Below are 16,181 nucleotides of genomic sequence, written 5' to 3' on the forward strand. Positions count from 1 at the left end.
GCCCCAGGAAATCTCCAATGAGACAAGAACGTCAGCCACACTTTCCTCACCTGCAAAGCCGCCTTCTGCTGGGCTGCAATATGCTGCTGCTCAGCGTGGTCCCGGAAGTCCTTGTTAAGAGCGGGTCTCGAGAGCGCAATGCTAAAACGGGAATCTTAGTTACTTGACTATTTAGAGACTCCCTTACTTCTGAATCACATTTTTCTTTAGATATTCTAAATAGGGATTACAAAGAAGAACTTCCTGAATAAGTCTTTTTTCCTTCTCCCACTGTCTACATTAATTTATATGAAGAAAGCCTATATTATTTACTAGGGCTTCAGATTATCTCCTTTTAATTGATGATTTATGGTCCTCTGCTTTCAAGCAGATTTGAGGTACTCTGGTCTATCATAAAGTTACATTTATGAAGAAAACTAAAGAGTTGAATGTTTCAAGCAGAAGGTAGAACATGCAAAGGTAGGACTGAAGGTCAGGGCTCGGGAGGGGAGAAATGGGTTGGCAAAAAATGAGGCTAGGGAGGAAGGCAGGTGCCGGGATATGTAGAGCCTTGTGAAATAAATTAAGAAATGAAGACCTTATCCTAACAGTGAAGGGAGACTCCCAAAGAGTGTTATAAGCAGAAGAGTGACTTGATCAGAATTACCACACTACAGTTCAGAAAGACCGCCACTGTGACAGACAGTGCTGGTCATCTCCCCAACAATTGTTGCTCTCCCTTCTTCCTCACTAATGGAACCCATACTTAGTTCAATTATCGTTGGTCCCATTCTTCATGGTGGGCCAGGTTATCCCCCAGGGGGTGAACTTTGATTGGTATAAGACAATACCATTTCCCTTGCTGGTTTCCTGTTTAGGCAAGAGAAAGGTTCACAATTCTGGGCAGCTAGACTTCACGGTTAGTCTGCTTGAATGCTTTGAGAACGTTTTCCTCACTCTTACAAAATGGACACAGGAGAGGAACCTTTCTGGCTTTTGCCTCTATGGGGGCTCGGTGTACAGTGATGCCTAGGCTACTGCAGTCATATTTTGACCGGTAAGGAGGTGCTGACCCACGGAGAAGGGCAGAAAGGAGAGAAAAAAGGAAGCTCGATCAGTGCTGACACTGGTGTGCCGCTGCAGTGAGCCATTCTGCACTTGATCTTAGCCAAAAGGCCGAGAAGCGATAGTGAGCCATTCTGGAATCACCTTATCTTCACGCTTCTGGTTAACCTATATCCTAACGTTTAGGCCAACTTTTTGGTTTTCTGTTACTTCCAGATTAAAACATCCTAACTGACACAACTGATAAATGTATTCGAGAGAACTTAAGACTGTGGGAAATTCAAGAGGTAGTAACTGAGGCAAAAAATGAGAGTGGCCAGGACCAGGGCAGCGTCAGTTGCAATAAAGAAAAATGGACAAGTCTGAGACACATTTCAAAATATAAACATAAGAGAATGACAAATGTTTAGAGATGGAAGTAAAAGGGAATAATAAACAATTAAAGTTCATATTTCTGACTCTGATTACTAGTAGATCTGTACCACTCATGGAGACAAGCAAGCCAACAATATTAAGTAGGTAGAGAGGGAGGGAAGATGAGTTCGGTGTGGGACATACGCAGTTTGAAATGCCTGGAAGACATCAAAGTGCAGATGTCCAGGAGGCAGTCTGGTGCTTGAGACAGAGGACGAGGCTGGAGATGCAAATGTATAAAAGTTATCAGCACATAAATTACAGGCTGTGAAAGTGAATGCAACTGTCCAGTGAAAAGACGTAGACTGGGAGACTGGATCTAGAACAGAACTCTGAGGAATATCAACATTCAAGAGACAGGAAGTGGGACTTCCTTGGTGGCGCAGTGGTTAAGAAGCTGCATGCCAATGCAGGGGACACAGGTTCAAGCCCTGGTCCAGGAAGACCCCACATACTGCAGAGCAACTAAGCCCGTGTGCCACAACTACTGAGCCTGCACTCTAGAGCCCGCGAGCCACAACTCCTGAGCCTCTGTACCACAACTACTGAAGCCTGTGCGCCTAGAGCCCGTGCTCCGCAACGAGAAGCTACCTCAATGAGAAGCCCACGCATCACAACAAAGACCCAACACAGCCAAAAATTAATTAATTTTTAAAAAGAGAGAGAGAGGCAGTGGAGAAATGTCTGCAAAAGAAACCAAGATAGTATAACAGTGGATGAAAGGACGCCAAGGAAAGAGAGTATTTTAAGGAGGGCACTGTATACAATGGAATACCACTCAGCCATTAAAAAAAAGAAAGAAATCTTGCCATTGATGACAACAAATACCATATGATCTCACTTATATATGGAATCTAAAAAACAAAACACACAAAACAAAATGAAAACAGATTCATATACACCTGAAACTAACACAACATCGTAAATCAACTATACTCCAATAAAATATTTTAAAATATATATTAACCAATAAAGAAAAGAAAACAGACTCATAGACTCATAGATAGAACAAACAGGTGGTTACCAGAGGGGAACAGGTTGGGGGTGGGCAAAATAGGTGAAGGGGATTAAGAGGCACAAACCTTCAGTGAGAAAATAAAGAAGTCACAGGAATGTAATATACAGCACAAGGAATATGATTCATGATACCATATTAATTTTGTGTGGAGACAATAGTTCCTAGGCACTGTGGCGATCATTTCACAATGTATGCTCATGTCAAATCACTGTGTAGTACACCTGAAGCTAACACAACTCCATTTCAATTAAAAAAAAAAAAAAGGGCACAATCAGTGGTGTCAAATAATGCTAGGAAGTCTAACAAGAAAAGGACTTTGGTCCACCAGATTTAGCCACAAGGAGGTTGCAAGCGACCTAGGCTCAAACCTGTTCTTTGGGTTGGAGGTGGGGAGGCACGGAAGTCAGACTGTAGTGGGTTGGGGAGTAAATAAGTGAGAAAGCAGAGATGAGTGTGTACAGACAACTCCTTTAAGAGGTCTGGCTGACTCTGCACACCTAAAAATATAAATGAGCTCTAGCTTTCACGAGAGTCCTTTCCTGTATACCTGAATTCACCAGGGACAGTCCCCTGAAGAAACAGAAGACTATTTTATACTATATTATATATTATACTTTTACTAGAAATCAATCTAACAAGCAAATAAAATAACAGAAACAGATAAAAAAAAAGAGAGGGGAAAGTTAGGGTGGTGGCTGAATGGGATAACGGATGTCAGGGAAGAGATTTAAGATGGCAGAAACGGAATACAATAAAGATCATTAAGCTACCGCAACTTTACCTATTTTGCATAATGCTTAAAAAGTGGGACATTAACAATAATTTCAGTAACAAAACAACTATACAAAACTCTTCTTTTTTTGAAAGTAGGCTGTAGGGAAATTTTAAGTCTGATTAGAATTAAAATATTTAAAATCTCAGCAATTAAATAATCTAACTTTTCAAGTCTAACTAGGAAATATAACATGTTAAATTCCAATGTTAAAGAAACAAACCATTGCCAACCAATTTCAGTTATATTGTCCAAGATATTTTTTATATCACTGAATATAAAAACCACATTATTCTTCAATACCTAGCTCCAGGATGATTTGTTGAAGATTGGTTCTGCATTAGTAATTTTCTTTTTTCTTTGTCCAGTTCTGCCAAGATTGCAACTCTATTTTTGTTTTGAAAACCTAAAAAAAGAGAGTGTTGGGGACGAGAAAGAGAAATAAAATGTTTTAGAGCTGTTTTATAAACCTAGGCTACCTAGAAACCCAGAAAGCAAAATTCTGTTCTCTAACATGATAACGAACCAACTAGTAAGCAGTTTCCCTAGATGGTTACTATCTCCCTACTGCCTATTTTCCAGCAACTTTAATAGGATAATACGCAGATAAATGCAAAGGATAATACTGACTGAGGACTTTTTAAGACTTAGTTCTAAAGAATTTTAATCATCAAAGTATGGGTAACTGCATTTGTTTTATAACAAAATCTCTGCAGCCCCAAATGCTACAGGGACCAATCTCTATCCTGCTGAATCTCTGGGAGTGAAGATTTTCTTAGTTCTCAGTTTTAGGCCTCTCTGTGAATGCCTCTTTCATGAGGGGAAAGCATTAGATACACTCAGGTCACAACAGTATTTTTCTCAACTGCTTTCATTCAGAGATGTAATGAAATGCTTTCATTCAGAGACACACAGTCTTTCAAGGAACAAGTCAGAGAATTGCAACTGACTAGAAAGCAATTCTGAGAGAGAAATGGAGCATAACTGACAGGGTACAAACAGATAGGTCCCTTATCAATTTTGAGCTTCAATTTTAATGTACGATCTAGAGCAGAGGTTCTAAGTCCTGGCCCAGGAGCAGCATCCAACTATGTTTTTAAAATCTGAATTAAATGCCAACATGTAAACACTGTATACAAAATTCTCAGATTACTTGCTTCTCTTGAAACATCTCAAGGTCTGGCACAGGGGTCTGGATGCCTCCATGGCAACAACTATGTAGAACAAAGAAACAGTTGTCCCTTTTAGCTGGGCACTCTCCAGCTTGTTACAGTCCTTATCAGATTTGTTTATACCTGTAGGCATTTAAGTTTCTGATCCCTAATTTAGAAGAAAACAAATGGAAAGGTTAAAGGATTAGGAAAAAACTACAGAGGCAAAAAAAGGCCAGGGGACTAGAACCACTGGGTTAGCATCACTGCGCTAGAAGAAAGAATGAATGGGGAAGGAGGGAGCTTTCAAGCAGAGCAGAAGTAAGCACTCCTAAGGGTACTCACATGAGGGATTATAAGCACTTTATATTGATCATAAAGGGGAATTGGGTGGTAGGATGCATATTTCCTCCTCTCCTGGGGAGAGGAGTTAGGTCAGGGACAGCGCAGGACGTACGAGAACAGGAGCATTCACTGAGATCCACACTGAGATCGGGCTGAACCAGAAGCAGCTGAGGCTTGCGGCACTTTCCCCTAAACCTGCTCTTAAATCTAGCAACAGTAAACTGACTCAGGCCAGGCCAGAAATGGGCAAAACCTGCCTCTGCCACAGCCATTTTAGGAATTTATCATCTCCATTTTCCTTCTCTGCCCCGTCATCCTTATGCCATCAACCTGTCGTCAAATTCTAGTAATAGCAGACTCCTTTCTGGAACAGATAATTCACACTAACACATTCTGGTACTTCTGAGGAGATGATTTTGCAAGCCTTCCAGGTGATCCTTCATCTATTCTAATCCTAATTCTAATCATCCTTCCTGCCAACCTCTTAGTTAAGCTTCCAGGGAAGAAACTCTATAAGGCCTTTACATGCCACATGTCATTACAGGCTCCACCCAACCTCATAGACAGGACTGCCTCAGGAGAAGTCTTCTACCTAAGGAAGGATTTAATACAGAACTCCCAAGAATGTACGATACTTATGCCTGTGAGCGCTAATGCTATGGTAAAGGGTGCCATGTGTAAAAATAATTGAAACTTTGTCGAAATACTGTTAAAGAAACACCATTACCAAAGTAATATAGAATGTCAAGTCCAAACAACCTAATAAGTATGATGTCCTAACATCTTGTAGTTTTTTAAAAAAATAATACCCATAAATTGAAAGAAAAATATTTTATTTCATTTTAAAATAACCACTAATGCAGTGTGTGTACCTGGGCACTGTATAACTTTGCAAACCTGGGAATCAGTTCAGACACTACCATCCTCATTCCCTGTTCCACACAGTACTTGTTTTTTATCAAAGCAATTGCCAAAAACCCACTTCACAAAAATATGACATCGTCGAAAGTAATGTAGCACACTGGTAAGTCACACTTATTAAATTGCCTATATTTCACCATTTTCTACCTACAGAAACAATAATTTCATATGATTCACTAACTTTAAAAAAATATCACGTCTTTCTTGGCTTGATCAGTAACAGCCTCCTTTAATAAAATTTCATGCATGTTTGACAATCGGAGCACAGGTAGCTATAGTGAACTCCCTGTTACCATGGAAATTAAGTGTGAAAATTAGTAACTATAGGCTCTAAATTAATATTAATACACTAGTTTCTTTGTCCATGATCTTTGCCCACTAAGGAGAGCTATGTTATTCTCAATCTATTTTACTACTCATGGTGAGCCTGTTACCCAAATAAATCAGTCAGTATTATATGGATCAGATGGGAAGTATAGAATTTGGGTATTATTGATTTTATATAATAGAAACTTCCCTAAAAGTAATGTAATACAAATTAAGGTACGATAATTATGGAAGGATAAGTATACTGTAATGTGTTATTTAGAGGAATGCAGAAGCGAGTTCTCTGTGAAGTGAAGAATGCTTCCCAGCTTGAGGTTGGCCAGGCAACAACTGGAACATTAAAAAGAGAATAATAATTATAACTAAATGGAACAAACTGAATCCATGATAAACCATGAATTCATAAAAAGATACAAAAAAGAAAGTTAGGGAATTCCCTGGGAGTCCAGTGGTTAGGACTCTGCGCTTTCACTGCCAAGGGGCCGGATTCAATCCCTGGTCAGGGAACTAAAATCTCACAACCCGTGTGGTGCGGCCAAAAAAAAAAAAAAAAGTTAAAGTATATAAAAAGATTGTAAAGAAAGGTAAAATAATAGTCATTATGCTAATAATTAGGTTAGTGTTAACATTTAGATGTTTTGTTTCTCCTATTAAGTTTATGTCTGTTTATAAGGCATAGCTGTTTACTTTTTTGTTTAGTTACAGGAGGAAGGGGTAGATATAGGGAACTGTGGATAAGCCAAATAGTCCCAGAAAAAGCAAGTTATATACCAAGAACAGGAGGGTCAGATCAGAGCAGGTCCTCACACACACACACACCATTTGAAAGGAAACGCAGTGGTAGATGAGCACCCATGGTCACACACAATGACCAAGGAGAAACCCTGAGCTCTAACTGGATGAATTAGTGGAATATCCTAAAGAGAGCTAATGGTACAGACCTGATCCCTGATTTCCTGGGAGATGAAACGTCCATAATTCCTGGCAGGAATGCTACCAGAAAAGGGCAATTCATAATGACAACAGAACAATGGGTTATAAAATGCTAATCACATTAAAAAAAAAAAAGAAGAAGAAGAATATTTCATTCAGGGAGTAACCCCAGGTTGCAAGAAACTAAAAATCTATGAGAAAAGGCATGAGTTAAAAAAAAAAAAAAATCTCATTAACTTGGCAAGTTTAGTTACAGAAGTGACCAAGTGCACACCAATGCAACTTTTAAATCATCTTTAAAGGCATAAGCAAATCTTATGATTTACCTAAGAATTAAATCCATCAACAAACCCTAAACCTTGACTAATCTGAAATTTTGTTTTGTTTTGGTAGTGGTAAGACAACCATAACCCTAGGAAGGTATAAAAAAAATTACTAAAATCCTGGGAAAGTACAGAAATAAGAATCTGGGAAGATTATTATAATCCAAGGAAGATTAAAAAAACAAAGTACTACAGAGAGAGTAAATGAATTAATTAAACCCATGGGTTAGTATTTTAAAATAGGTTTAATTTTAAGTATAGTAAGTTTGTTTGTGTTTTTCGGGGGGGTACGCGGGCCTCCCACTGTTGCGGCCTCTTCCAATGCGGAGCACAGGCTCCGGACGCACAGGCTCAGCGGCCATGGCCCACGGGCCCAGCCACTCCACAGCACGTGGGATCCTCCTGGACCAGGGCACGAACCCCCATCCCCTGCATCGGCAGGCGGACTCTCAACCACTGTGCCACCAGGGAAGCCCTAAGTGTAGTAAGTTTTGCCATCACTATATAAAGTGAAGTATTATAGAAGTCAAATTAATTGTAATTTAAACTGTTATTAAAGAGAATTTAACTAAATAAGCTTGTAATCAATTCTAAATGCTTAAAACATTTTATTTCGGAGCTTAGTTTATAAGTAGGTTTAAAAACTGAGCATTAATTATGAGCAGTGATGAGGATTTTTCTCCATGCACAAAATCCCCTTAGACATTAAAGAACTTGTTAAAATAGTTAAATAAGCGGTCATTAGACAGGGGTAGCTCATAGCCTTCCTTCCCTGGTAAAGGATAATGCCTCTCTCTGTATCTCACTTAATGCCCCATGCTCCCACCCAGAAGCCTGAGTTTTATCCTTATAATACCTCCTTCTTCCTACCCACATCCAACCAATCACCTAGTCCAATCAATTTTATATCCTTGATGTCTCTAAAATATCTTCCCCTCTCAACTCCTATTCCACAGTCTAACCAGGCAAGGTTATCTCCTGCATAACATTCAAGAACTTAACGTCTTCATGTAGGCAGCTGAGAGCCACAAAAACTATTTTACAGGGAAAGGGTATGGTCAGGTCTATTAGGCTTTTACTTTCTGAGCTTGTCTTATGCCCTGAAGCCTATGCTTCCCTCTTGAGCGTTCAAAAATAATCTAGTACTAATTTACATGTCAGTTTTGTACAAAACATTTACTGTATTATAGAAATATATAAAAGTCAACAGATAGCAGTTAGGTAATAATAATAGCTTATTCCACATTTGAAACATAAGGCAAAAAACTAGGTAGTCAATTTGGTTATGTGAAGTAGTTAAGTGTAATTTTCTAGAGCAAGATTCTCCCACCTTCAGAGTTTGTAATACAAACTTACTCTAAGGCAACAATATATAAAATTTAACTTTTATTCTAATCACTACATGAATTGTTTTTTTAAACACAAACTGTCTCTCACCATAATTCAACATTTTACTTTTACATTATTTTACATGTATCCTAAAGTTACATGTAACTTTTACATTCTTAAAAGCATGAGAGTGTTAAAATATATTATCTCATGTACAGTAGGAATTACTTAATATTCCTTTATAACTAAACTTTTTCCTAATAAATTTACCTTAGAATAAAGCAGCACACTCCAAAAGTTCCACTTAGAACTATAACTCTATCTCCATTCACAATCATATACATTCTCATTTCCATATTCATTTATAGAAACATTTAACTCCCACACATTTCTGTGTCACTAAAAATATTATGGAGTAACTAGCATTACGGCAAATTGTATTTAAAACCTAACAGCTGACATTCACTTTCCGTGAATAGCTCTATGACACTTAAACAAGGACTAATAGGAATTCCTTTTATTGAAAAAAATCGAAAACTAAAGAATGAAAATTATTGTTTGATTAGTGGATAATCTACTTTCCAATTACAGTTGTTATACTGCTTTCATAACAATTTTTTAAAAGATATTTTAAAGTATTCAAATCCTTTCAAAAGATTGTCTTACAAGCTATATACTCTTCACAACTATACAGTAAATGAACTATCATCCTAAGACAGCTGTTTAGGGGGAGTTCCCTGGTGGACTAGTGGTTAGGATTCCGGGCTTTCACCACCATGCCCAGGTTCAATCCTTGATCGGGTAACTGAGATCCCACAAGCCGTGTGGCACGGCAGAAAAAAAAAAAAAAAAAAAAAAAAAAGACAGCTGTTCAGTATTGGAGGAAAGTCACTGTGGCACTATTAGTTTAACATGTTTTAAGTTATTTATTGATTCAACATATATTTATTGTGTATCCATGACATACATACAGGCACTAAGGTAGAGTCTAAGGATGCAATGACGAGCCACAACTTGATTTGATGCTAGTTCTCATGGTTCTTAAACATTCCCGTGAAGACAGAGATTATCAAATAATTACACAAATGAATGTATAATTAGAGTCTAAGATGAGTAGTCTGAAATAAAGAAATAACATTCTATAAGTATTAAAAACAATCATTGTAGGAATCAAGGTTTTTGTTGTTTTTTTTTTACATCTTTATTGGAATATAATTGCTTCATACTGTTGTGTTAGTTTCTGCTGTATAACAAAGTGAATCAGCTATATGTATACATATATCCCAATATCCCCTCCCTCCCATCCTCCCTATCCCACCCCGCTAGGTGGTCACAAAGCATCGAGCTGATCTCCCTGTGCTATGCAGCAGCTTCCCACTAGCCATCCATTTTACATTTGGAAGTGTATATACATTAATGCTATTCTCTTTCTTCGTCCCAGCCTCCCCTTCCACCCCCATCCTCAAGTCCAATCTCTACATCTGTGTCTTTATTCCTGCCCTGCCACTAGGTTCATCAGTACAATTTTTCTAGATTCCATATATACATATGTGTTAGCATACGGTATTTGTTTTTCTCTTTCTGACTTACTTCACTATGTATGACAGACTCAAGGTCCATCCGCCTCACTATAAATAACTCAATTTTGTTCCTTTTTATGGCTGAATAATATTCCACTGTATATATGTGCCACATCTTCTTTATCCATTCATCTGTCAATGGACATTTAGGTTCCTTCCATCTCCCGGCTATTGTGAATAGTGCTGCAATGAACATTGTGGTACATGACTTATTTTGAATTATGGTTTTCTCAGGGTATATGCCCAGTAGTGGAATTCCTGGGTCATATGGTAGTTCTATTTTTAGTTTTTTAAGGAACCTCCACACTGTTCTCCACAGTGGCTGTATCAGTTTACATCCCCACCAACAGGAATCAATGTTGAATCAATTTGACCTAGACTGGGAGTAGGGGGAGCAGTGTCAGAGAAGTCTCCCACAGGAAGTAATGCTAGAGCTGAAATGTTAGATTAATTAGGTTAATTAGGGGTGGGGGACAAAATAACACTTCCCCCTTTAGAAAGATCACTGTAGCTACAAGGTTGAGAATACACTAGACAAGAGAAAAAGAGACTATTACAGTAGAACAAGCTGGAGATGACAGAAGTTGTTAGTGGCCAGGGAAATGGAGAGAGATGAACAGACCCAAGAGCTTTTTAGGAAGTTAAACCAACAGGACAGTGACAGAATAAATAAGAAGTCAAGAATGAGGAAGAAGGTGTCATGGATGGTTCTGAGGTTTTTGGCTCATATAGTTAATTGGTATATTATTCGTACTGCTGCTGTAACAAATTACCACGAACTTAATGGCTTAAAACAACACAAATCTATTATCTTACAGTTCTATAGGTCAGTCGTCTCACCGGGCTAAAATCAACTGCTGCTTTCCTTTCTGGAGGCTCTAGGAGAGAATCTGTTTCCTTCCCTTTTCCATCTTATAGATATGCCTGAGTTCCCTGGCTTGTGGTCCCCTTTCTCCAACTTAAATGCCAACAACGTTGCATGTCTCTGACCCTTCTGTGGTCATTTCTCTCTGACCACAGCCAGGAAAAAATTCTTTGCTTTAAAGACCCATGTGGGAGGGGGACCTTCAAGATGGTGGAGGAGTAAGACGTGGAAATCACCTTCCTCCCCACAAGTACATCAAAAATACATCTACATGTGGAACAACTGCTACAGAACACCTACTGAACCCTCGCAGAAAAACTCAGACTTCCCAAAAGGCAAGAAACTCCCCATGTACTTGGGTAGGGCAAAAGAAAAAAGAAAAAACAGGCAAAATAATAGGGATGGGACCTGCACCTCAGGGAGGGAGCTGTGAAGGAGGAAAAGTTTCCAAACACTAGGAAGCCCCTTCACGGGCAGAAACGGGGGGTGGGCATGAGGGAAGCTTTGGAGCCACGGAGGAGAGCACAGCCACAGGGGTGCGGAGGGCAAAGTGGAGAGATTCCCACACAGAGGATCAGTGCTGAGCAGCACTCACCAGCCCGAGAGGCTTGTCTGCTCACCCGCCAGGGCGGGTGGGGGCTGGGAGCTGAGGCTCCAGCTTCGGAGGTCACATCCCCAGGGAAAGGACAGGTTGGCTGCGTGAACACAGCCTGAAGGGGGCTAGTGCACCACAGCTAGCTGGGAGGGAGTCTGTGAAAACGTCGGGAACTGCCTAAGAGGCAAGAGACCATTGTTTCGGGGTACGCAAGGAGAGGCAGTTCAGAGTGCCACCTAAATGAGCTCCAGAGACGGGCGCGAGCTGCGGCTATCAGTGTGGACCCCAGAGCCAGGCATGAGACACTAAGGCTGCTGCGGCAGCCACCAAGAAGCCTGTGTGCAAGCACAGATCCCTATCCACACCTCCCCTCCTGGGAGCCTGTGCAGCCCGCCACTGCCAGTGTCCCGTGATCCAGGGACAACTTCCCCAGGAGAAAACACGGTGTGCCTCAGGCTGGTGCAACATCATGCTGGCCTCTGCCGCCGCAGGCTCGCCCTGCATCCGCACCCCTCCCTCACCCCAGCCTGAGCCAGAGCCCCCTAATCAGCTGCTCCTTTAACCCCCTCCTGTATGAGCGAAGAGCAGATGCCAGAGGGTAACCTACACGCAGAGGCGGGTCCAAATCCAAAGCTGAACCCCAGGAGCTGTGCGAATAAAGAAGAGAAAGGGAAATCTCTCCCAGCAGCCTCAGGAGCAGCGGATTAAATCTCCACAATCAATTTGATGTACCCTGCATCTGTGGAATGCCTAAATAGGCAAGGAATCATCCCAAAATTCATGCCGTGGACTTTGGGAGCAATTGTAGACTTGGGGTTTGCTTTCTGCGTCTAATTTGTTTCTGGTTTTATGTTTATCTTAGTTTAGTATTTAGAGCTTATTATCATTGGTAGATTTGTTTATTGATTTGGTTGCTCTCTTTTTTTCTTTTAATATTTTTTTTTTCCTTTTTTTCTTTTTGTGAGTGTGTATGTGTATGCTTCTTTGTGTGATTATGTCTGTATAGGTTTGCTTTTACCATTTGTCCTAGGGCTCTCTCTGTCCGTTTTGGGGGTTTTTTTTAGTATAGTTTTTAGTGCTTGTTATCACTGGTGGATTTATTGGTTTGGTGCTCTCTTCTTTTTTTTTTAATTACTTTTTTATATTTTAAGAATTTTTTTAATTTTTTATTTTAGTAACTTTATTTATTTTATTATCTTTTTTTCTTTCTTTCTTTCTTTTTTCCCTTTTCTTCTGATCTGTGTGGCTGACAGGGTCTTGTTGCTCTGGCCAGGTGTCAGGCCTGAGCCTCTGAGGTGGGAGAGCCGAGTTCAGGACAGTGGTCCACCAGAGACCTCCTGGCCCCACATAATATCAGCTGGTGAGAGCTCTCCCAGAGATCTCCATCTCAATGCTAAGACCCAGATCCACTCAACAACCAGCAAGCTCTCGTGCTGGACATCCCATGCCAAACAACTAGCAAGACAGGAACACAACCCCACCCATTAGCAGAGAGGCAGCCTAAAATCAGGATAAGGTCATAGACACCCCGAAACACACAACCGGATGTGGTCCTGCCCAACAGGAAGACAAGATCCAGCCTCATCCACCAAACACAGGCATCAGTCCCCTCCACCAGGAAGCCTACACAACCCACTGAACCAACCTCACCCACTGGGGTCAGACACCAAAAACAATGGGAACTACGAACCTGCATCCTGAGAAAAGGAGACCCGAAACACAGTAAGTTAAGCAAAATGAGAAGACAGAGAAATACACAACAGATGAAGGAGCAAGGTAAAAACCCACCAGACCAAACAAATGAAGAGGAAATAGGCAATCTACCTGAAAAAGAATTCAGAGTACTGATAGTAAAGATGATCCAAAATCTTGGAAATAGAATGGAGAAAATACAAGAAACGTTTAACAAGGACCTAGAAGAACTAAAGAGCAAACAAACAATGATGAACAACAAAATAAGTGAAATTAAAAATTCTCTACAAGGAATCAACAGCAGAATAACTGAGACAGAAGAACGGATAAGTGACCTGGAAGATAAAGTAGTGGAAATAACTACCACAGAGCAGAATAAACGAAAAAGAATGAAAAGAATTGAGGAGTCTCAGAGACCTCTGGGACAACATGAAACACACCAACATTCGAATTATAGGGGTCCCAGAAGAAGAAGAGAAAAAGAAAAGGACTGAGAAAATATTGGAAGAGATTATAGTTGAAAACTTCCCTAATATGGGAAAGGAAATAGTCAAGTCCAGGAAGCACAGAGAGTCCCATACAGGATAAATGGAGAAACACACCAAGACACATATTAATCAAACTGTCAAAAATCAAATACAAAGAAAAAATATTAAAAGCAGCAAGGGAAAAGCAACAAATAACATACAAGGGAATCCCCATAAGGTTAACAGCTGATCTTTCAGCAGAAACTCTGCAAGCCAGAAGTGTGTAGCAGGACATATTTAAAGTGATGAAAGGGAAAAACCTACAACCAAGATTACTCTACCAAGCAAGGATCTCATTCAGATTCAACGGAGAAATTAAAACCTTCAAAGACAAGCAAAAGCTAAGAGAATTCAACCCTACCAAACGAGCTTTACAACAAATGCTAAAGGAACTTCTCTAGGCAGGAAACACGAGAGAAGGAAAAAACCTACAAAAATAAACCCAAAACAATTAAGAAAATGGTAATAGGAACATACATATCGATAACTACCTTAAATGTAAATGGATTAAATGCTCCAACCAAAAGACACAGACTGGCTGAATGGATACAAAAACAAGACCCATATATATGCTGTCTACAAAAGACCCACTTCAGACCTAGGGACACATACAGACTGAAAGTGTGGGGATGGAAAAAGTTATTCCATGCAAATAGAAATCAAAAGAAAGCTGGAGTAGCAATTCTCATATCAGAGAAAATATACTTTAAAATAAAACTATTACAAGAGACACTGAAGGACACTACATAATGATCAAGGGATCAATCCAAGAAGAAGATATAACAATTGCAAATATTTATGCACCCAACATAGGAGCACCTCAATGCATAAGGCAAATGCTAACAACCATAAAAGGGGAAATCGACAGTAACACAATCATAGTATGGGACTTTAACACCCCACTTTCACCAATGGACAGATCATCCAAAATGAAAATAAATAAGGAAACACAAGTTTCAAATGATACATTAAACAAGATCGACTTAATTGATATTTATAGGACATTCCATCCAAAAACAACAGAATACACTTTCTTCTCAAGTGCTCATGGGACATTCTCCAGGATAGACCATATCTTGGGTCACAAATCAAGCCTTGGTAAATTTAAGAAAATTAAAATTGTATCAAGTATCTTTTCTGACCACAACACTATGGGACTAGATATCAATTACAGGAAAAAAATTTGTAAAAAATACAAACACATGGAGGTTAAACAATAAACTACTAAATAACCAAGAGATCACTGATGAAATCAAAGAGGAAGTCAAAAAATACCTAGAAACAAATGACAGTGAATACACGACGACCCAAAACGTACTGGATGCAGCAAAAGCAGTTCTAAGAGGGAAGTTTGTATCAATACAATCCTACCTCAAGAAACAAGAAATATCTCAAATAAAAATCCTAACGTTACACCTAAAGCAATTAGAGAAAAAAGAACAAAAAATAAAAAACCCAAAGTTAGCAGAAGGAAAGAAATCATAAAGATCAGATCAGAAATAAATGAAAAAGAAATGAAGGAAAAAATAGCAAAGATCAATAAAACTAAAAGCTGGTTCTTTGAGAAGAGAAACAAAATTAATAAACCATTAGCCAGACTCATCAAGAAGAAAAGGGAGAAGACTCAAATCAATAGGATTAGAAATGAAAAAAAGAGAAGTAACAACTGACACTGCAGAAATACAAAGGATCATGAGAGATTACTACAAGCAACTATATGCCATTAAAATGGACAAATTCTTAGAAATGCACAACCTGCCAAGACTGAATCAGGAAGAAACAGAAAATATAAACAGACCAATTTGAAGCACTGAAATTGAAACTGTGATTAAAAATCTTCCAACAGGGACTTCCCTGGTGGCGCAGTGACTGAGAATCCGCCTGGCAATGCAGGATACACGGGTTTGATCCCTGGTCCAGGAAGATCTCACATGCCACGGAACAACTAAGCCCATGCACCACAACTACTGAGCCTGTGCTCTAGAGCCTGCAAGCCGCAACTACTGAGTCCACACACCTAAAGCCCTGCACTGCAATAAGAATCCCACGCACCGCAATGAACTGTAGCCCCCGCTTGCCGCAACTAGAGAAAGCCCACGTGCAGCAACGAAGACCCAATTCAGCCAAAAATAATAAATTGAAAAAAATATATATTCCAACAAACAAAAGCCCAGGACCGGATGGCTTCAGAGGCGAATTCTATCAAACATTTAGAGAAGAGCTAACACCTATCCTTCTCAAATTCTTCCAAAATATAGCAGAGGGAGGAACACTCCCAAACTCATTCTATAAGGCCACCATCACCCTGATACCAAACCAGCAATGATGTCACAAAATAAGACAAC

At 39.6% G+C, this 16,181-nt stretch overlaps 1 protein-coding gene across 7 annotated transcripts in view; it reads right to left on the reverse strand.

Moving 5' to 3' along the window:
* Positions 1–16,181, reverse strand: part of INIP (INTS3 and NABP interacting protein) — a 39,048-nt gene that overhangs the window by 12,923 nt on the left and 9,944 nt on the right. For 6 of the 7 annotated variants that reach the window (XR_007477874.1, XM_049711008.1, XM_033427436.2 and 3 more), the window contains 2 exons: positions 3,552–3,654; positions 51–141 (listed from right to left, as the gene is read on the reverse strand). Coding sequence is in view for 6 of the 7 variants with exons in the window: in XM_049711008.1 (XP_049566965.1) it covers positions 51–141; positions 3,552–3,654 (194 nt within the window). In the remaining variant the exon portion in view is untranslated. Of the gene's footprint in view, positions 1–50; positions 142–3,551; positions 3,655–9,548; positions 9,696–16,181 lie in introns of all 7 variants that reach the window. The other variant, XM_033427437.2, reaches the window with a different exon arrangement.

Source organism: Orcinus orca, chromosome 6 (genome assembly GCF_937001465.1).
Source record: "Orcinus orca chromosome 6, mOrcOrc1.1, whole genome shotgun sequence".
Lineage (NCBI taxonomy): Eukaryota > Metazoa > Chordata > Mammalia > Artiodactyla > Delphinidae > Orcinus > Orcinus orca.